The sequence below is a fragment of the Scyliorhinus canicula genome, chromosome 12 (assembly GCF_902713615.1).
Source record: "Scyliorhinus canicula chromosome 12, sScyCan1.1, whole genome shotgun sequence".
Taxonomy (NCBI): Eukaryota; Metazoa; Chordata; class Chondrichthyes; order Carcharhiniformes; family Scyliorhinidae; genus Scyliorhinus; species Scyliorhinus canicula.
This window is the reverse complement of record NC_052157.1, coordinates 160840273-160861299: the sequence shown is the minus strand read 5'-3', so window position 1 is coordinate 160861299 and position 21027 is coordinate 160840273. Positions and strand designations below refer to the sequence as shown.

The following is a 21027-nucleotide window of genomic DNA, read 5'->3' as shown; positions in this document are numbered from 1 at the left end:
AAGATGGGACTTTGTCTCCACAAGGACTGTGCGGTGGTCACTTCTACCGATACTGTCATGGACAGATACATCTGCAGCAGGCAGGTTGGTGAGGATGAGGTCAAGTATGTTTTTCCCTCTTGTTGGTTCCCTCACCACCTGCTGCAGTCCCAGTCTAGCAGCTATTGTCCTTTAGGACCCGGCCAGCTCGGTCTGTGGTGGTACCGAGCCACTCTTGGTGATGGACATTGAAGTCCCCCACCCAGAGCATATTCTGCGTCCTTGCCACACTCAGTGCTTCCAAGTGGTGTTCAACACATTGGTTAGCACTATTGCTTCACAGCGCCAGGGTCCCATGTTCGATTCCAGGTTTGGGTCACTGTCTGTGCGGAGTCTGCACGTTCTCCCCGTGTCTGCGTGGGTTTCCTCCGGTTTCCTCCCACAGTCCAAAGACGTGCTGTTAGGTGAATTGAACATTCGCAATTCTCCCTCTGTGTACCCGAACAGGCGCCAGAATGTGGCGACTAGGGGATTTTCACAGTAACTTCATTGCAATGTTAATGTAAGCCTACTTGTAACAATAAAAATTATAAAGAAAACATGGAGGAGAACTGATTCATCAGCTGATGGTGGCCAGTCCGTGATAATCAGCAGGCGGTTTCTTGCAGCACGGTAGCACAAGTGGATAGCACTGTGGCTTCACAGCACCAGGGTCCCGGGTTCGATTCCCCGCTGGGTCAGTCTGTGCGGAGTCTGCACGTTCTCCCCGTGTCTGCGTGGGTTTCCTCCGGTTTCTTCCCACAGTCCAAAGATGTGCGGGTTAGGTGGATTGACCATGATAATTTGCCTACAGTGACCAAAAAAAAGGTTAGGAGGGGTTATTGGGGTACGGTGGAAGTGAGGCTTTAAGTGGGTCGGTGCAGACTCGATGGGCCGAATTGCCTCCATCTGCACTATGTTCTATGTTGCCCATGTTTAACCTGAAGCTTTGGGACTTTGTGGGGTTGATGATGAGGACTCCCAGGACAACTCCCTCCCGACTGTATCCCACTGTGCCACCACCTCTCCTGGGTCTGTCCTGCCAGTGAGACAGGACATACCCAGGAATAGTGAGGTTGGTGTCTGGGACATTATCTGTAAGCTATGATTCTGTGAGTGTGACTGTGTCAGCCTGTTGCTGGCTGGTCTGTGAGAAGCTCTCCCAGCTTTGGCACATCCCCCAGATGTTAGTAAGGAGAGATTTGCAGGGTTAGCAGGGCTGGGTTTGCCGTTTCCGGTGCCTGGATCAATGCCAGCTGGTCCATTCCTTTTTCGTGTTTTGTAGCATTTGAATACACCCGAGTGGTTTGCTCGGCCATTTCAGAGAGCATTTAAGAGTCAACCACATTGCTCTGGGGCTGGAGTCACATGTAGGCCAGGCAAGGTAAGGATGGCAGAGTGAACCAGATGGGGTTTGACAACAACCGAGAACGGTTTCATGGCCATCATTCAGCTTTTAATTCCAAATATTATATTGAGTTTAAATTTTTAAAAAAAAATAAATTTAGAGTGCCCAATTCATTTTTTCCAATTAAGGGGCAATTTAGCGTGGCCAATCCACCTACCCTGCACATCTTTGGGTTGTGGGAGCGAAACCCACGCAAACACGGGGAGAATGTGCGAACTCCACACGGACAGTGACCCAGAGCCGGGATCGAACCTGGGACCTCAGCGCCGTGAGACAACAGTGCTACCACCGCGCCACCGTGCTGCCCCTATGAGTTTAAATTCTACACAGGCTGTGGTGGGATTCGAACCTGGGTCTCCAGATCAATATCAGTACCAGACCCGTATCATACAGTGACAGACCCGTCCCCACCGTACTGTACCCCAGTGTTATACAGTGACAGACCCGTCCCCACCGTACTGTACCCCAGTGTTATACAGTGACAGACCTGTCCCCAGCAGTACTGTACCCCAGTGTTAGACAGTGACAGACCCGTCCCCACCAGTACTGTACCCCAGTGTTATACAGTGACAGACCCATCCCCACCAGTACTGTCCCCCAGTGTTATACAGTGACAGACCTGTACCCACCAGTACTGTACCCCAGTGTTATACAGCGACAGACCCGTCCCCACCAGTACTGTACCCCAGTGTTATACAGTGACAGACCCGTCCCCACCAGTACTGTACCCCAGCGTTATACAGCGACAGACCCGTCCCCACCAGTACTGTACCCGTGTTATACAGTGACAGACCCGTCCTCACCAGTACTGTGCCCCAGTGTTATTCAGTGACAGACCCATCCCCACCAGTACTGTACCCCAGTGTTATACAGTGACAGACCCGTCCCCACCAGTACTGTACCCCAGTGTTATACAGAGACAGACCTGTACCCACCAGTACTGTCCCCCAGTGTTATACAGTGACAGACCTGTACCCACCAGTACTGTACCCCAGTGTTATACAGCGACAGACCCGTCCCCACCAGTACTGTACCCCAGTGTTATACAGTGACAGACCCGTCCCCACCAGTACTGTACCCCAGCGTTATACAGCGACAGACCCGTCCCCACCAGTACTGTACCCCAGTGTTATTCAGTGACAGACCCGTCCCCACCAGTACTGTACCAGTGTTATACAGTGACAGACCCTTCCCCACCAGTACTGTACCCCAGTGTTATACAGCGACAGACCCGTCCCCACCAGTACTGTACCCCAGTGTTATACAGTGACAGACCCGTCCCCACCAGTACTGTACCCCAGCGTTATACAGCGACAGACCCGTCCCCACCAGTACTGTACCCCAGTGTTATACAGCGACAGACCCGTCCCCACCAGTACTGTTCCCCAGTGTTATACAGTGACAGACCCGCCCCACCAGTACTGTACCCCAGTGTTATACAGAGACAGACCCGTCCCCACCAGTACTGTACCCCAGTGTTATACAGTGACAGACCCATCCCCACCAGTACTGTACCCCAGCGTTATACAGCGACAGACCCGTCCCCACCAGTACTGTACCCGTGTTATACAGTGACAGACCCGTCCCCACCAGTACTGTACCCCAGTGTTATACAGTGACAGACCCATCCCCACCAGTACTGTACCCCAGTGTTATACAGTGACAGACCCGTCCCCACCAGTACTGTACCCCAGTGTTATACAGTGACAGACCCGTCCCCACCAGTACTGTACCCCAGTGTTATACAGTGACAGACCTGTCCCCACCAGTACTGTACCCCAGTGTTATACAGTGACAGACCTGTCCCCAGCAGTACTGTGCCCCAGTGTTATACAGTGACAGACCCATCCCCACCAGTACTGTATCCCAGTGTTATACAGTGACAGACCCGTCCCCACCAGTACTGTACCCCAGTGTTATACAGTGACAGACCTGTCCCCAGCAGTACTGTGCCCCAGTGTTATACAGTGACAGACCCATCCCCACCAGTACTGTACCCCAGTGTTATACAGTGACAGACCTGTACCCACCAGTACTGTCCCCCAGTGTTATACAGTGACAGACCCATCCCCGCCAGGACTGTACCCCAATGTTATACAGTGACAGACCCATCCCCACCAGTACTGTCCCCCAGTGTTATACAGTGACAGACCTGTACCCACCAGTACTGTACCCCAGTGTTATACAGCGACAGACCCGTCCCCACCAGTACTGTACCCCAGTGTTATACAGTGACAGACCCGTCCCCACCAGTACTGTACCCCAGTGTTATACAGTGACAGACCCGTCCCCACCAGTACTGTACCCCAGTGTTACACAGTGACAGACCCATACCCAACAGTACTGTACCCCAGAGTTATACAGTGACAGACCCCTCCCCACCAGTACTGTACCCCAATGTTACACAGTGACAGACCCATCCCCAACAGTACTGTACCACAGTGTTACACAGGGATGGACCTGTATCTAACCATGTTTCTCTGCACAGACTCTGTTCGACCTGCTGATTATTTGCAGCATTGTTTGTTTTATTTCAGATCTCTGGCACCCAGAGTATTTTGCTGTTTTATTAATTGAGCTGAATTTGGTTTCTGCTGTTGTGGAGGTGATCACGCTGTTGCTGCACTCACATCATCCTGCACAGAGGTGGGGAGGCCGTCAATTCCAGCCGGTCCAGTAAGAAGTGGAAATGACTGGGCCAAGTTCTCCATCCCCAAGCAGACTCTCAGCCTCACTGGAGGAAATGTCCGTCTATCATCTTTTCTGGTCGGGGTTCCCATTCTCTGTGGAATGGGGATCGTTCACACCCCCTAAAATGTCCTTCTCAAAGTCTGCTTCCCTCATTTGCTGGACGTGTTGTTCTGCTGTTGCTGTTCAGCCAGTGCTTGCTGCAGCCTCACCCGTTTCCGTGAATAATGTTGCCAGTGCAGTAGCTGCTGTTCATCAATGAACTTGGCACACTGCGCGTTGACCAGCTCCTTGCGGAAATGCTCGTACTGGAGCAACTCCAGCATGTGGAGGCACTGGGGGTACCTGTGACAGAGAGAGAGTGAGAGAAATGAAATGAAATGAAAATTGCTTATTGTCACGAGTGGGCTTCAATGAAGTTACTGTGAAAAGCCCCTAGTCGCCACATTCCGGCGCCTGTCCGGGGAGGCTGGTACGGGAATCGAACCGTGCTGCTGGCCTGCTTGGTCTGCTTTAAAAGCCAGCGATTTAGCCCGGTGAGCTAAACCAGCCCCTGGTGAGCTAAACCAGCTAAACCAGAGAGAGAGAGGGCAGCAGACAGGTCAGGGGTGGATCGGGGCAAAGTGGGGCAGAGAACAGAGGATGGGGAGGGAACACTGGGGGACAGTACTGGTGGGTAAATTTGCAGGACAGCGCGAGATGCACACACTGCTTCTGAAAGTATTAGGAATACCTATTAACAGGGAGAGCAAGAAAGGGAGGGGAGAGAGCAGAGCAGCATCAAGATATGGGATTAAATCTTGTTGGTGACGAGAAATTTTACTCTGTATCTAGCCCCGTGCTGTACCTGTCCTGGGTGTGTGATGGGGACAGTGTAGAGGGAGCTTTACTCTGTATCTAACCCCGTGCTGTACCTGTCCTGGGAGTGTTTGATGGGGACAGTGTAGAGGGAGCTTTACTCTGTATCTAACCCCGTGCTGTACCTGTCCTGGGAGTGTTTGATGGGGACAGTGTAGAGGGAGCTTTACTCTGTATCTAACCCCGTGCTGTACCTGTCCTGGGAGTGTTTGATGGGGACAGTGTAGAGGGAGCTTTACTCTGTATCTAACCCCGTGCTGTACCTGTCCTGGGAGTGTTTGATGAGGACTGTTTAGAGGGAGCTTTACTCTGTATCTAACCCCATGCTGTACCTGTCCTGGGAGTGTTTGATGAGGACAGTGTAGAGGGAGCTTTACTCTGTATCTAACCCCATGCTGTACCTGTCCTGGGAGTGTTTGATGGGGACAGTGTAGAGGGAGCTTTACTCTGTATCTAACCCCGTGCTGTACCTGTCCTGGGAGTGTTTGATGGCGACAGTGTAGAGGGAGCTTTACTCTGTATCTAACCCCATGCTGTACCTGTCCTGGGAGTGTTGATGGGGACAGTGTAGAGGGAGCTTTACTCTGTATCTAACCCCGTGCTGTACCTGTCCTGGGTGGGTAATGGGGCCGGTGTAGAGAGAGCTTTCCTCTGTATCTAAGCTCGTGCTGTACCTGTCCTGGGAGTGTTTGATGGGGACAGTGTAGAGGGAGCTTTACTCTGTATCTAACCCCGTGCTGTACCTGTCCTGGGTGGGTGATGGGGACAGTGTAGAGGGAGCTTTACTCTGTATCTAACCCCGTGCTGTACCTGTCCTGGGTGGGTGATGGGGCCGGTGTAGAGAGAGCTTTACTCTGTATCTAACCCTGTGCTGTACCTGTCCTGGGTGGGTGATGGGGACAGTGTAGAGGGAGCTTTACTCTGTATCTAACCCCGTGCTGTACCTGTCCTGGGAGTGTTTGATGAGGACTGTTTAGGGGGAGCTTTACTCTGTATCTAACCCCGTGCTGTACCTGTCCTGGGTGTGTTTGATGGGGACAGTATAGAGGGAGCTTTACTCTGTATCTAACCCCGTGCTGTACCTGTCCTGGGAGTGTTTGATGGGGACTGTGTAGAGGGAGCTTTACTCTGTATCTAACCCCATGCTGTACCTGTCCTGGGTGGGTGATGGGGATAGTGTAGAGGGAGCTTTACTCTGTATCTAACCCCATGCTGTACCTGTCCTGGGAGTGTTTGATGAGGACTGTTTAGAGGGAGCTTTACTCTGTATCTAACCCCGCGCTGTACCTGTCCTGGGTGTGTGATGGGGACAGTGTAGAGGGAGCTTTACTCTGTAACTAACCCCGTGCTGTACCTGTCCTGGGAGTGTTGGATGGGGACAGTGTAGAGGGAGCTTTACTCTGTATCTAACCCCGTGCTGTACCTGTCCTGGGAGTGTTGGATGGGTACAGTGTAGAGGGAGCTTTACTCTGTATCTAACCCCGTGCTGTACCTGTCCAGGGAGTGTTTGATGGCGACAGTGTAGAGGGAGCTTTACTCTGTATCTAACCCCATGCTGTACCTGTCCTGGAAGTGTTTGATGGGGACAGTGTAGAGGGAGCTTTACTCTATAACTAACCCCGTGCTGCACCTGTCCTGGGAGTGTTTGATGGGGACAGTGTAGAGGGAGATTTACTCTGTATCTAACCCTGTGCTGTTCCTGTCGTGGGAGTGTTTGATGGGGACAGTGTAAAGGGAGCTTTACTCTGTATCTAACCCCGTGCTGTCCCTGTCCTGGGTGGGTGATGGGGACAGTGTAAAGGGAGCTTTACTCTGTATCTAACCCCATGCTGTACCTGTCCTGGGAGTGTTTGATGGGGACAGTGTAGAGGGAGCTTTACTCTGTATCTAACCCCATGCTGTACCTGTCCTGGGAGTGTTTGATGGGGACAGTGTAGAGGGAGCTTTACTCTGTATCTAACCCCGTGCTGTACCTGTCCTGGGTGGGTGATGGGGACAGTGTAGAGGGAGCTTTACTCTGTATCTAACCCCATGCTGTACCTGTCCTGGGTGGGTGATGGGGACGGTGTAGAGAGAGCTTTACTCTGTACCCAGCGCTGCTGAAGGGCAGCAATGATTTAAGTTAACAGGGGATGATTTTTTTTGAATTGCTCTTCTTGTTCCTCTCCTGCTCACACTCACTGTGACCTGTGGAGATGCATTACTGAGCAAGGCACTAAATGCTTTTTTCTTCAAAGGACAAATGCCTTTTGGAGGTTTACAGAATATTGATTTTGGGCAGTTGGGGGATATCCTGTGACAGCAGAAAAGCACACTGACCCTCCCAACCGGATGAGTAATCCCTGCTCGGGTACAGGCACTTACTTCAGGTACTTGGCATATTCTGGCTCCTTCCAGTACAGCAGATACTTAAAGTAATTGACGAATGTTCGCTCTCTGAAGTAGCCACGCTGTGCCAGGACTGCCACATTGAAAACAAACAGAAGAAAGAGTTGGATTATCACCACTGCCAGCGACACCCAGGCATCACAGAATCACACACTGCACAAGAGGCCCTTCAGCCCATCGAGTCTGCACCGAGACATGAAATACACCTGACCTGCCCACCTAATCCCATTTGCCAGCATTTGGTCCATAGCCTTGAATGTTGCAACATGCCAAGTGCAATCAATGTGGTGAAGACACTAAAACGGAGAGTCCCACCCTGGGACAGGTACGCTCAAACGGAGGGTCCCACCCTGGGACAGGTGCTCTCAAACGGAGGGTCCCACCCTGGGACAGGTACGCTCAAACGGAGAGTCCCACCCTGGGACAGGTGCTCTCAAACGGAGAGTCCCACCCTGGGACAGGTGCTCTCAAACGGAGGGTCCCACCCTGGGACAGGTACGCTCAAACGGAGAGTCCCACCCTGGGACAGGTGCTCTCAAACGGAGGGTCCCACCCTGGGACAGGTACGCTCAAACGGAGAGTCCCACCCTGGGACAGGTGCTCTCAAACGGAGAGTCCCACCCTGGGACAGGTACGCTCAAACGGAGAGTCCCACCCTGGGACAGGTGCTCTCAAACAGAGAGTCCCACCCTGGGACAGGTACGCTCAAACGGAGAGTCCCACCCTGGGACAGGTGCTCTCAAACGGAGAGTCCCACCCTGGGACAGGTGCTCTCAAACAGAGAGTCCCACCCTGGGACAGGTGCTCTCAAACAGAGAGTCCCGCCCTGGGACAGGTACGCTCAAACGGAGAGATCCACCCTGGGACAGGTACGCTCAAACGGAGAGTCCCACCCTGGGACAGGTACGCTCAAACGGAGAGTCCCACCCTGGGACAGGTACGCTCAAACGGAGAGTCCCACCCTGGGACAGGTGCTCTCAAACGGAGAGTCCCGCCCTGGGACAGGTGCTCTCAAACGGAGATTCCCGCCCTGGGACAGGTACGCTCAAACGGAGAGTCCCACCCTGGGACAGGTACGCTCAAACGGAGAGACCCACCCTGGGACAGGTGCTCTCAAACGGAGAGTCCCACCCTGGGACAGGTACGCTCAAACGGAGAGTTCCGCCCTGGGACAGGTACGCTCAAACGGAGATTCCCACCCTGGGACAGGTGCTCTCAAATGGAGAGTCCCACCCTGGGACAGGTACGCTCAAACGGAGAGTCCCACCTTGGGACAGGTGCTCTCAAACGGAGAGTCCCACCCTGGGACAGGTACGCTCAAACGGAGAGTCCCGCCCTGGGACAGGTGCTCTCAAACGGAGAGTCCCACCCTGGGACAGGTACGTTCAAACGGAGAGTCCCACCCTGGGACAGGTACGCTCAAACGGAGAGTCCCGCCCTGGGACAGGTGCTCTCAAACGGAGAGTCCCACCCTGGGACAGGTACGCTCAAACGGAGGGTCCCACCCTGGGACAGGTACGCTCAAACGGAGAGTCCCACCCTGGGACAGGTGCTCTCAAACGGAGAGTCCCACCCTGGGACAGGTACGCTCAAACGGAGAGTCCCACCCTGGGACAGGTGCTCTCAAACGGAGAGTCCCACCCTGGGACAGGTACGCTCAAACGGAGAGTCCCACCCTGGGACAGGTGCTCTCAAACGGAGAGTCCCACCCTGGGACAGGTACGCTCAAACGGAGAGTCCCACCCTGGGACAGGTACGCTCAAACGGAGAGTCCCACCCTGGGACAGGTACGCTCAAACGGAGAGTCCCACCCTGGGACAGGTACGCTCAAACGGAGAGCCCCACCCTGGGACAGGTACGCTCAAACGGAGAGTCCCACCCTGGGACAGGTACGCTCAAACGGAGAGTCCCACCCTGGGACAGGTACGCTCAAACGGAGAGTCCCACCCTGGGACAGGTACGCTCAAACGGAGAGCCCCACCCTGGGACAGGTGCTCTCAAACGGAGAGTCCCGCCCTGGGACAGGTACGCTCAAACGGAGGGTCCCACCCTGGGACAGGTGCTCTCAAACGGAGAGTCCCACCCTGGGACAGGTGCTCTCAAACGGAGATTCCCGCCCTGGGACAGGTGCTCTCAAACGGAGAGTCCCACCCTGGGACAGGTACGCTCAAACGGAGAGTCCCACCCTGGGACAGGTACGCTCAAACGGAGTGTCCCACCCTGGGACAGGTACGCTCAAACGGAGTGTCCCACCCTGGGACAGGTACGCTCAAACGGAGTGTCCCGCCCTGGGACAGGTACGCTCAAACGGAGAGTCCCACCCTGGGACAGGTGCTCTCAGTCTCACTAATGTCACTTGACCCGAGGGAGTTGAGAATATTCTATCCTGGCGTGGGTCTGCGTGTATAGCAGGACTCAGTCTTGGAACCGGAGCTGCGAGCACGCAGTCAGTAACACTGCAGAACAAGCGTGCAAAATCGGAGATCAAGCTGGCCAATCGGCCGCTGAAACCTTCCCCTCGGCCGCTGAAACCTTCCCCCACCGTTTAATAATATCATGGCCGGTCTATTTAGGTTGAGTTCCTTTGTTCCCATTTACACCCGATAACATGTGACCCCCTGGCTTATCAATAATCGGTCTACCTCCGCCTGAAAAATATTCAATAACCCTGCCTCCACCGCCTTCAGAGGCAGGGACTCGCACAGCGCTCTGAGAAAACATTTCTCCTGGTCTCTGTCATAAAACACCACCCCCGCCAGCTCTGGACACTCCCACAAGAGGAAACATCCTTTCCACCTTGTCAAGACCATTCAGGACTTTATAAACTTCAGTCAAGTCACCCCCTCACTCTTCTAAACTCCAGCGGAACAAGCTCAGTCTGTCCATATGACAACCCGCTCATTCCGGGTATCAATCCAGTAAACCTGCTCTGAACCTCCTCCAACACATTGACATCCTTCCTTAAATAAGGAGACCAAAACTTCACAAAGTATTTCAGATGTAATCTCACCAATGCTCTGCATAACTGAAGCGTTACATCCTTACTTTGATGTTCAATTCCTCTCGTAATATGGGATAACATTCCAAAGCCGCATCAATTGTATCTGTTTACTAACGTTTTGTGATTCATGCACCAGAATACCCAGATCCCTCTGCATCGCGGAATTCTGCAGTTATTTCCATCTGAGTAAAACTCTGCTTTTTTATTCTTCCTGCCAAAGTGAACTTCACATTTACCCACATTGTACTCCACCTGCCAGGTTTTTACCCACTCACTCAAACTCTCTATATCCATCTGCAAACTCTGTATGTCTTCTTCACAACATACTTTCCTACCCATCTTTGTGTCATCTGCAAACTTAGCTACCGTACCTTCACTTCCTTCATCGAACTCACTGATTCAAACTGCAAAATGTTTAGCCCCCAACTCAGACCCTTACAGGACTCCACTTATCACATCCTGCCAGACAGAAACACATTTTGCGTACTGTCTTTTACAAGCTGGCCAGTCTTCTATCCGTGCTAATATGTTACCCTACACCATGAGCTATCATTTTTTGCAATAATCTTTGATGCAGCACCTTAGCAAATGATTTCTGCAAATCAAAGTACAGCAAGTCCACAAGCTCCCGTCTCTCCAGAGGTCCAGTGACAATACCGTTAAGCCATCGCCTCCCCACAATGCCGTCCCTTTATCACAGACACCCAATATTTCTTCCTGAATATTTTGTGTCAAACTGCAGCGTGACAATTTCCCAAGATGCTCGCAGAGTCACTTACAGTTCAGGTAGTTTGGGTTCGCTAGACACTGCACAAACTCCAGCTCCATCTGAAATCGCAGCTTCGACTGTTCCTCTGTGCCCAGAGAGAGGGAGAAAAGAAAAGGAGAAGTTTATTTTCTCATTATTTAAACAGGAATGCAGAGTGATACTTGTTAGTGGAAGCATAATTCTGACTGCTTGTGGAAGAAAGAAATCCCAATATCCAAACCGTCCGGTTGCAATTGCTTGCCCGCAGGCTGGTATGAAATACTGTAGCCACTGGGGTAGGAGGCACGGCGGCAGTTCATACACAGCCAGCTCACCAGGGCAACGTACCACGGGTGAGCAATTTAATTGTGGCATGACACTTTAAAACAAGTATTGACAATAAAAAGCTGATCATGTCTCCTCCCCTAATGCATCTGGAAAGTTCCTGTTCGTTGCCTTGTTCAGGGACTAGTTTGACCCACGGCGGGGTTCAATCAGGTGAAGAATGATGATTCCTAACCTTGACCAGGGAGACGCAGCTCAAACCGACCAGCAGAGCAGGAACACCCAGCCCTAGTTTGAACTCAGAACCTCAAATGAGCTTCAAAGACCCTGGTTAGAGAAGAGGAAATCAGCTAGAGGTCCCTCTCCTGGTGGTGATCAGGATGTGGCAGTCAGTGTGAGTGAGTGCATGTGAATCGGCTGAAAATCCAGGGCTCACATATAAAGAAGGATTAGAAATGGGAGCAGGTGTTTAATGAACTAGTACAGAGGGACAATGGAACCAGTAAACAAGAATTAGATTATACTGAGCATGTGTTTCCTGGAATATAAAATGTTAAAGAGGTGATTTTTAATTGAGGATTTTAAAAGGAATTGATTGAAATGATAGAGAGAAATATCTCTCAGTATTCTGTAAGTTTCAATATGATCCCCCCTCATCCTTCTAAACTGCAACGAGTACAGACCCAGAGTCCTCAACTGTTCCTCATATGATAAAGTTCCACGGATCATTCTTGTGAATCTCCTCTGGACCCTTTCCAAAGGCAAGCACGTCCTTCCTTAGGTACAGGGCCCAAAACTGCTCACAATACTCCAAATGGGGTCTGACCAGAGCCTTATACAGCCTCAGAAGTACATCTGCTCTTGTATTATAGCCCTCTCAACGTGACACGAATGAAAACATTGCATTTGCCTTCCTAACTGCCGAATGAACCTGCACATTAACCTTAAGAGAAACCTGTACCTTTGTCCCAAGTCCCTTTGTGCTTCTGATTTCCTAAGCCTTTCCCATTTAGAAAATAGTCTGTGCCTCCATTCTTCCTACCAACGTGCATAATCTTACACTTTCCACATTGTATTCCATCTGCCACTTCATTGCCCACTCTCCTAGCCTGTCCAAATCCTTCTGCAGCCCCCCGCTTCCTCAACACTACTGGGCAGCACGGTAGCATTGTGGATAGCACAATCGCTTCACAGCTCCAGGGTCCCAGGTTCGATTCTTACTTGGGTCACTGTCTGTGCGGAGTCTGCACATCCTCCCCGTGTGTGCGTGGGTTTCCTCCGGGTGCTCCGGTTTCTTCCCACAAGTCCCGAAAGACGTGCTGTTAGGTGAATTGGACATTCTGAATTCTCCCTCTGTGTACCCGAACAGGCGCCGGAATGTGGCGACTAGGGGCTTTTCACAATAACTTCATTGCAGTGTTAATGTAAGCCTACTTGTGACAATAAAGATTATTATCTTTAGACATTTTGTTTTCCAGATTTTGTATTGAAATCAAATTTCATTGTGTGCCCAGAAATAGGATTAGGCCATTCAGCCCCTCAAGCCTGGGAGGTATACCAGCATTCACTTCCTCGCCATCACAACCCCTTACCCCCTACACCCACCTCCCCAGTTTCGCCAGCAACCCCCACCAACTCATGAATAGAATTCCTCAGAACAGAAGGAGGCCATTTGGCCCATCAAATCTACCGACCTTCTGAAAGAGCACCCTTCCGAGGTCTGCTCCCCTACCCTTTCCCCGTAACCCCACCTAACCTTTGGACACTAAGGGGAAATTTATCATGGCCAATCCACCTGCACATCGCTGGACTGTGGGAGGAAACCGGAGCACCCAGAGAAAACACACGCAGACACGGGGAGAACATGCAGACTCCGCACAGAGTTACCCGAGGCCGGAATTGAACCTGGGACCTGGAGCTGTGTTAACCACTGTGCGAGCACGAGGGCAGCAGAGCTAACCAGTATGCAAGTGTAAGGGAGCAGAGCTAACCACTGTGCGATGTGATGGAGCAGAGCTAACCACTGTGCAGGTGTGAGGGAGCAGAGGTAACCACTGTGCAGGTGTGAGGGAGCAGAGCTAACCACTGTGCAGGTGTGAGGGAGCAGAGGTAACCACTGTGCAGGTGTGAGGGAGCAGGGCTAACCACTGTGCAGGTGTGAGGGAGCAGAGCTAACCACTGTGCAGGTGTGAGGGAGCAGAGCTAACCACTGTGCAGGTGTGAGGGAGCAGAGCTAACCACTGTGCACCCCAGGACCACGCCTGAAGGTTTGGACCCATCACTTCCGCCCCTGTTGCCACCTTGGTCTCAGCTTCCGCCCCGCAGCTGATCACGTGGGCATTCACTTCCGTCGCCCTCACCTGTCTCCATGGCGGCTGGAGCTGCGGCCATTGTTGTTTCTCTCCCTTCCTCTCAGCCGAACGAATAGGGTGGAAGCAGCAGCTGCGATTAGTCACTGCTGATCGGTACGCGCCACAGCGCCTTCTACCCGGTATAACTAACCAAACTGACGGAACTAACCGGCCTCCTGCATCCGCAGCGTCTCCGCCGGGCGGCAGCAGCCGAAACAACGACTGTTCTCAGATCGACAGTGAGCCGGTGCTGCCCCCTGGCCTGGAGGAGTGGGAGTGCGAGGCGGTGCTGCCCCCTGGCCTGGAGGAGTGGGAGTGCGAGGCGGTGCTGCCCCCTGGCCTGGAGGAGTGGGAGTGCGAGGCGGTGCTGCCCCCTGGCCTGGAGGAGTGGGAGTGCGAGGCGGTGCTGCCCCCTGGCCTGGAGGAGTGGGAGTGCGAGGCGGTGCTGCCCCCTGGCCTGGAGGTGCGGTATTGCGAGGCGGTGCTGCCCCCTGGCCTGGAGGAGTGCGAGGCGGTGCTGCCCCCTGGTCTGGAGGACCGGAAGTGTGAGGCGGTGCTGCCCCCTGGTCTGGAGGAGCGGGAGTGTGAGGCGGTGTTGCCCCCTGGTCTGGAGGAGTGGGAGTGCGAGACTATGCTGCCCCCTGGCCTGGAGGACCGGGAGTGCGAGGCTGTGCTGTCCCCTGGTCTGGTGTAGCGGGAGGCGGTGCTGCCCCCTGGCCTGGAGGAGCGGCAGCACAAGGCTGTGCTGTTCCCTGGCCTGGAAGAGCGGGACCAGGAGGCGGTGCTGCCCCCTGGCCTGGAGGAGCAGAGGTGGCGCTGCCCCCTGGCTTGGAGGACCGGGAGGAGGTGCTGCCCCCTGGCCTGGAGGACCGGGAGGAGGTGCTGCCCCCTGGCCTGGAGGAGCAGAGGTGGCGCTGCCCCCTGGCCTGGAGGACCGGGAGGCGGTGCTGCCCCCTGGCCTGGAGGACCGGGAGGCGGTGCTGCCCCCTGGCCTGGAGGACCGGGAGGCGGTGCTGCCCCCTGGCCTGGAGGACCGAGAGGCGGTGCTGCCTCCTGGCCTGGAGGAGCGGGTGCGCGAGACTGCTGCCCCCTGGCCTGGAGGAGCGGGAGGAGGTGCTGCCCCCTGGCTTGGAGGACCGGGAGGCGGTGCTGCCCCCTGGCCTGGAGGACCGGGAGGCGGTGCTGCCTCCTGGCCTGGAGGAGCGGGTGCGCGAGACTGCTGCCCCCTGGCCTGGAGGAGCGGGAGGAGGTGCTGCCCCCTGGCCAGGAGGACCGGGAGGCGGTGCTGCCCCCTGGCCTGGAGGAGCGGGAGGAGGTGCTGCCCCCTGGCCTGGAGGAGCGGGAGGAGGTGCTGCCCCCTGGCTTGGAGGACCGGGAGGAGGTGCTGCCCCCTGGCCTGGAGGAGCGGGAGGCGGTGCTGCCCCCTGGCCTGGAGGAGCGGGAGGCGGTGCTGCCCCCTGGCCTGGAGGACCGGGAGGCGGTGCTGCTCCCTGGTCTGGAGGAGCAGGAGGCGGCGCTGCCCACTGGCCTTGGGGACCGGGAGGCGGTGCTGCCCCCTGGCCTGGAGGAGCAGGAGGACATGCTGGCCCCTGGCCTGGAGGACCGGGAGGCGGTGCTGGCCCCTGGCCTGGAGGACCGGGAGGCGGTGCTGCCCCCTGGCCTGGAGGACCGGGAGGACATGCTGCCTCTGGTCTGGTGGAGCGGGAGGAGGTGCTGCCCCCTGGCCTGGAGGACCGGGAGGAGGTGCTGCCCCCTGGCCTGGAGGAGCGGGAGGAGGTGCTGCCCCCTGGCCTGGAGGACCGGGAGGAGGTGCTGCCCCCTGGCCTGGAGGACCGGGAGGACATGCTGCCCATGGCCTGGAGGTGCTGCCCCCTGGCCTGGAGGACCGGGACGAGGTGCTGCCCCCTGGCCTGGAGGAGCGGGAGGACATGCTGCCCATGGCCTGGAGGAGCGGGAGGAGGTGCTGCCCCCCTGGCCTGGAGGACCGGGATGAGGTGCTGCCCCCTGGCCTGGAGGACCGGGACGAGGTGCTGCCCCCTGGCCTGGAGGACCGGGACGAGGTGCTGCCCCCTGGCCTGGAGGACCGGGAGGAGGTGCTGCCCCCTGGCCATGAGGAGCCAGAAATAGGGCAGCAGGGGATGGTCATTGCTGTGTCCTTGTTAGCTCTCTGTTAGTGTGAGCCCCACCCCACTGTCTATTTCTTGTTTGGAAGACTGATAATGTGATACCACTATTCAAGAAAGAAGGGAGACAGATACAGTAGTTGGATTCTTAACCAACATCACTGAAACATATTCTCTTCATTAGAACATTGCGCTCTTGCTTGCGTGCAAGTTGGCTGCAGTTATAGCAGGGAGTACTCTGCCAAATAATTGATTGCTGTGGGACATTGTTGGTGGTCACGTCTTTTTCACTGTACCCGAACAGGCGCCGGAATGTGGCGAGTAGGGGCTTTTCACAGTAACTTCATTTGAAGCCTACTTGTGACAATAAGCGATTTTCATTTCATTTCAGAATGAATTGCTTCTTCAAATGAAGCACTCACAGTGTGGGAGCAGCGTCTGTTTGTCCACTTCCCAGTGCACTGAACAAAGTAAAAGGTTCACTCTTTCAGAGGAGACACTGATCTGATCAGGGACAGACTGAGGGGGGGTTGGGGGGGCGGGGGGGGGGGGGGGGGGGGGGGGGGGGGGGGGCAATTTTCAGCCCATGATTTGCATCAGATAGAACGGAGGTGCGGAAGGGAAATCCGGAGTAATCCGGAAATGTGATTATCTGCGGCTCAAAGGAAGCCTTACATCCCTGAGATACGTTAACGGCGTTCAAAAGGCATCTCTGCAAACACATGGATAGGATGGGTAGAGAAGGATATGGCACGAGGAAGTGCTGATGGGTTTGGCAAAGGGTGGTATCACAGGCTTGGGGGCCGAAGGGCCTGTTCCTGTGCTGTAATGTTCTTCTGAGATTGCGTGTTCTGATTTTCCCCACCCCTCGCTGCGACATTGTGTAGTTCACGTCCACAAGGGGCAGGGACCTAATTGAAATGGATTATATCATGCCCCCCACCCCCACCCCCAGCACATGATCAAACCCCCCCCCCCCCCGTCACTAAATATCTATACCTTGCCGATGTCATGTCAGCGAGGTTTAAAACAGCTTTTTCAAAATGAGAATAGTCGCGGGGGGGGGGGGGGGGATTCTTCCGGGGGCACAAAGGTGAGAGAAGCCCCCAGTGATTGTTGGGGGCTGAGGGGGGAGTGTGGAGCCCCCAGTGATTGGCGGGGGCTGAGGGGGGAGTGTAGAGCCCCCCAGTGATTGTCGGGGGCTGAGGGGGGAGGGAGGAGTGTGGAGCCCCCCGTGATTGTCGGGGGCTGAGGGGGGAGTGTGGAGCCCCCAGTGATTGTCGGGGGCTGAGGGGGGGAGTGTGGAGCCCCCAGTGATTGTCGGGGGCTGAGGGGGGAGTGTGGAGCCCCCCAGTGATTGTCGGGGGCTGAGGGGGGAGTGTGGAGCCCCCCGTGATTGTCGGGGGCTGAGGGGGGAGTGTGGAGCCCCCAGTGATTGTTGGGGCTGAGGGGTGTGGGGAGCCCCCAGTGATTGTTGGGGGCTGAGGCGGGGAGTGTGGAGCCCCCCGTGATTGTCGGGGGCTGAGGGGGGAGTGTGGAGCCCCCCATGATTGTTGGGGGCTGAGGGGGGAGTGTGGAGACCACAGTGATTGTCGGGGGCTGAGGGGGGAGGGGAGAGTGTGGAGCCCCCCGTGATTGTCGGGGGCTGAGGGGGGAGTGTGGAGCCCCCCATGATTGTTGCGGGCTGGGGGGGGGGAGCCCCCAGTGATTGTCGGGGGCTGAGGGGTGTGGGGAGCCCCCCGTGATTGTCGGGGGCTGAGGGGGGAGTGTGGAGCCCCCAGTGATTGTTGGGGCTGAGGGGGGAGTGTGGAGCCCCCAGTGATTGTCGGGGGCTGAGGGGTGTGGGGAGCCCCCAGTGATTGTTGGGGGCTGAGGGGAGGGGGGGGGGAGTGATTGTCGGAGGCTGAGGGCAGGGGGGAATGATTGTTGCGGGCTGGGGGAGGGGGGGGGAGCCCCCAGTGATTGTTGGGGGCTGAGGCGGGGAGGGAGGAGTGTGGAGCCCCCCGTGATTATCGGGGGCTGAGGGGTGTGGGGAGCCCCCAGTGATTGTTGGGGGCTGAGGGGAGGGGGGAGTGATTGTTGGGGGCTGAGGGGAGGGGGGAGTGATTGTCGGGGGCTGAGGGGAGGGGGGAGTGATTGTTGGGGGTTGAGGGAAGGGGGGACTGATTGTTGGGGGCTGAGGGGAGGGGGGACTGATTGTTGGGGGCTGAGGGGAGGGGGGAGTGATTGTTGGGGGTTGAGGGGAGGGGGGAGTGATTGTTGGGGGTTGAGGGGAGGGGGGAGTGATTGTTGGGGGTTGAGGGGAGGGGGGAGTGATTGTTGGGGGCTGAGGGGAGCGGGGAGTGATTGTTGGGGGTTGAGGGGAGGGGGGAGTGATTGTTGGGGGCTGAGGGGAGGGGGAGTGATTGTTGGGGGCTGAGGGGAGGGGGGAGTGATTGTTGGGGGCTGAGGGGAGGGGGGAGTGATTGTCGGGGCTGAGGGGAGGGGGGAGTGATTGTCGGGCTGAGGGGAGGGGGGGAGTGATTGTCGGGGGCTGAGGGGAGGGGGGAGTGATTGTTGGGGGCTGAGGGGAGGGGGAGTGATTGTTGGGGGCTGAGGGGAGGGGGGAGTGATTGTCAGGGGCTGAGGGGAGGGGGGGAGTGATTGTCGGGGGCTGAGGGGGGAGTGTGGAGCCCCCAGTGATTGTTGGGCTAAGCGGGGAGTGTGGAGCCCCCAGTGTTTGGCGGGGGCTGAGGGGAGGGGGGAGTGATTGTCGGGGGCTGAGGGGAGGGGGGAGTGATTGTCGGGGGCTGAGGGGAGGGGGGAGTGATTGTCGGGGGAGGGGTGGGGTGGGTGTAGATGATGTTCGGCTCTTTAAAGATGGCGCCTCAATCTCTGGAGCCCCGACTTGCCAGAATGGCAGTGAAAACCCCACCCGCTCGTTTCTTCCCTTTAAAGGTGGCCACATTCTGGAGTCAAAATGGTTCTGTGCAGCTGGAGAGCGAGACACCGGGTCCAGGCTCAGCCGGACACTGAAATAATCGGGTCAGGTTCTGCCCCGAGTGTTCGGGCTGGGTGGCCGCCACAGGCTGCTTTCACCCTGGTTCCATCGTCCGCACGGTTCCCTCTTGGCAGCACCATTGTGTCTGGGTTACACTTTGCCCAGATTCCAGATTAACTTGTCACCGCTCTGTCCCTTCCACCTTTCCCTGTCACAATCACAGGGGCTGGTTTAGCTCACTGTGCTAAATCGCTGGCTTTTAAAGTAGGCCAGCAGCACGGTTCGATTCCCGTACCAGCCTCCCTGAACAGGCGCCGGAATGTGGCGACTAGGGGTTTTTCACAGTAACTTCATTGAAGCCTACTCGTGACAATAAGCGATTTTCATTTTTCATTTCATTCAGAACCCGACTGTTTCTCTAACTCGGCTGCGCCTACTCAGTGTCGCTGTTTAATGGATATTTAATCTAGATTTAATGTATATTTATGCTTCCTGGCAGCAATTTGAAGAGACTCCACCCTGTGTTTTAATTTAATGTGCAGTGCACACAGACCTTATCACCCTATTTGACTGGGACTTGAACTCCCCTCTCTCTCCCAAAGTCTATTTCCACCTCGGTAACGTTATTTTAAAATCTGTTCATGGGTTGTGGGCGTTGCTGGTTAGGCCAGCGTTCATTGTCCATCCCTAATTGCCCTGCAGAATGTGGTAGGTGAGTCGCCATCTTGAACTGCTGCAGGTCCCGAGGTGTAGGTACATCCACCATGCTGTTAGGGAGAACGTTCCAGGATTTTGACCCAGCGACAGTGAAGGAATGGCGATATATATCCAAGCCAGGACAGTGTGTGAGTTGGAGGGGAACCTCCAGGTGGTGAACAGGCATCTGCTGCTCTTGGCCTCCAAAGCTAGAGGCTGTTTAGCACAGGGCTAAATCGCTGGCTTTGAAAGCAAACCAAGACAGGCCAGCAGCACTGTTCAGTTCCCATACCAGCCTCCCCGAACAGGTGTCGGAATGTGGCGACTAGGGGCTTTTCATAGCAACTTCATTTGAAGCCTACTTGTGACAATAAGCGATTTTCATTTCGCTCCGCTCCCATCGTTCCGTCCCCGCTCCCATCGTTCCGTCCCCGCTCCCATCGTTCCTTCCCCGCTCCCATCGTTCCTTCCCCGCTCCCATCGTTCCTTCCCCGCTCCCATCGTTCCTTCCCCGCTCCCATCGTTCCTTCCCCGCTCCCATCGTTCCGTCTCCGCTCCCATCGTTCCGTCTCCGCTCCCATCGTTCCGTCTCCGCTCCCATCGTTCCTTCCCCGCTCCCATCGTTCCTGCCCCGTTCCCATCGTTCCGTCTCTACTCCCATCGTTCCGTCTCCGCTCCCATCGTTCCGTCTCCGCTCCCATCGTTCCGTCTCCGCTCCATCGTTCCTTCCCCGCTCCCATCGTTCCTGCCCCGTTCCCATCGTTCCGTCTCTACTCCCATCGTTCCTTCCCCGCTCCCATCGTTCCTTCCCCGCTCCCATTGTTCCGTCTCCGCTCCCATCGTTCCGTCTCCGCTCCCATCGTTCCTTCCCCGCTCCCATCGTTCCGTCTCCGCTCCCATCGTTCCTTCCCTGCTCCCATCGTTTCTTCCTCGCTCCCATCGTTCTGTCTCCGCTCCCATCGTTCCGTCCCCGCTCCCATCGTTCCGTCCCCGCTCCCATCGTTCCGTCCCCGCTCCCATCGTTCCTTCCCCGCTCCCATCGTTCCTTCCCCGCTCCCATCGTTCCTTCCCCGCTCCCATCGTTCCTTCCCCGCTCCAATCGTTCCTTCCCCGCTCCCATCGTTCCTTCCCCGCTCCCATCGTTCCTTCCCCGCTCCCATCGTTCCGTCTCCGCTCCCATCGTTCCGTCTCCGCTCCCATCGTTCCGTCTCCGCTCCCATCGTTCCGTCTCCGCTCCCATCGTTCCGTCTCCGCTCCCATCGTTCCTTCCCCGCTCCCATCGTTCCTGCCCCGTTCCCATCGTTCCGTCTCTACTCCCATCGTTCCTTCCCCGCTCCCATCGTTCCTTCCCCGCTCCCATTGTTCCGTCTCCGCTCCCATCGTTCCTTCCCCGCTCCCATCGTTCCGTCTCCGCTCCCATCGTTCCTTCCCCGCTCCCATCGTTCCATCTCCGCTCCCATCGTTCCTTCCCTGCTCCCATCGT

At 56.0% G+C, this 21027-nt stretch overlaps 2 protein-coding genes across 3 annotated transcripts in view; one reads left to right on the top strand and one right to left on the bottom strand.

Annotated features, from left to right (window-relative positions):
- Window positions 1-3933: 3933 nt before the first annotated feature.
- med31 (mediator complex subunit 31) lies at window positions 3934-14006 on the bottom strand. Of its 2 annotated transcripts, none has more exons than XM_038814726.1 (4): window positions 13755-14006; window positions 11141-11215; window positions 7337-7433; window positions 3934-4459 (listed from the first exon to the last, which is right to left on the bottom strand). In XM_038814726.1, exons 1-4 carry the CDS (start codon window positions 13783-13785, stop codon window positions 4267-4269), a joined length of 396 nt encoding a protein of 131 aa, XP_038670654.1. In that variant the 5' UTR covers window positions 13786-14006; the 3' UTR covers window positions 3934-4266. The 2 variants fall into 2 exon arrangements, with proteins under 2 accessions (XP_038670654.1, XP_038670655.1); XM_038814727.1 differs by having other exon boundaries at window positions 13915-13994.
- LOC119975148 (sulfurtransferase Alvin_2599-like) overlaps window positions 13732-21027 on the top strand; it is a 27821-nt gene continuing 20525 nt past the window's right edge. The window contains exon 1 of the mRNA XM_038814724.1: window positions 13732-13859. The gene's annotated coding sequence lies outside the window, so the exon portion shown is untranslated. The remainder of the gene's footprint in view (window positions 13860-21027) is intronic.

Excerpts from the sequence above, each read along its gene's own strand:
- med31 (XM_038814726.1), bottom strand. The coding sequence starts at position 13,785 with ATGGCCGCAGCTCCAGCCGCCATGGAGACAG. Across the intron at positions 7,434-11,140 it reads GAACCCAAACTACCTGAACT|TCCTGGCACAGCGTGGCTAC; the intron begins GTAAGTGACTCT and ends TCAATGTGGCAG. Across the intron at positions 4,460-7,336 it reads GAATATGCCAAGTACCTGAA|GTACCCCCAGTGCCTCCACA; the intron begins GTAAGTGCCTGT and ends TCTCTGTCACAG.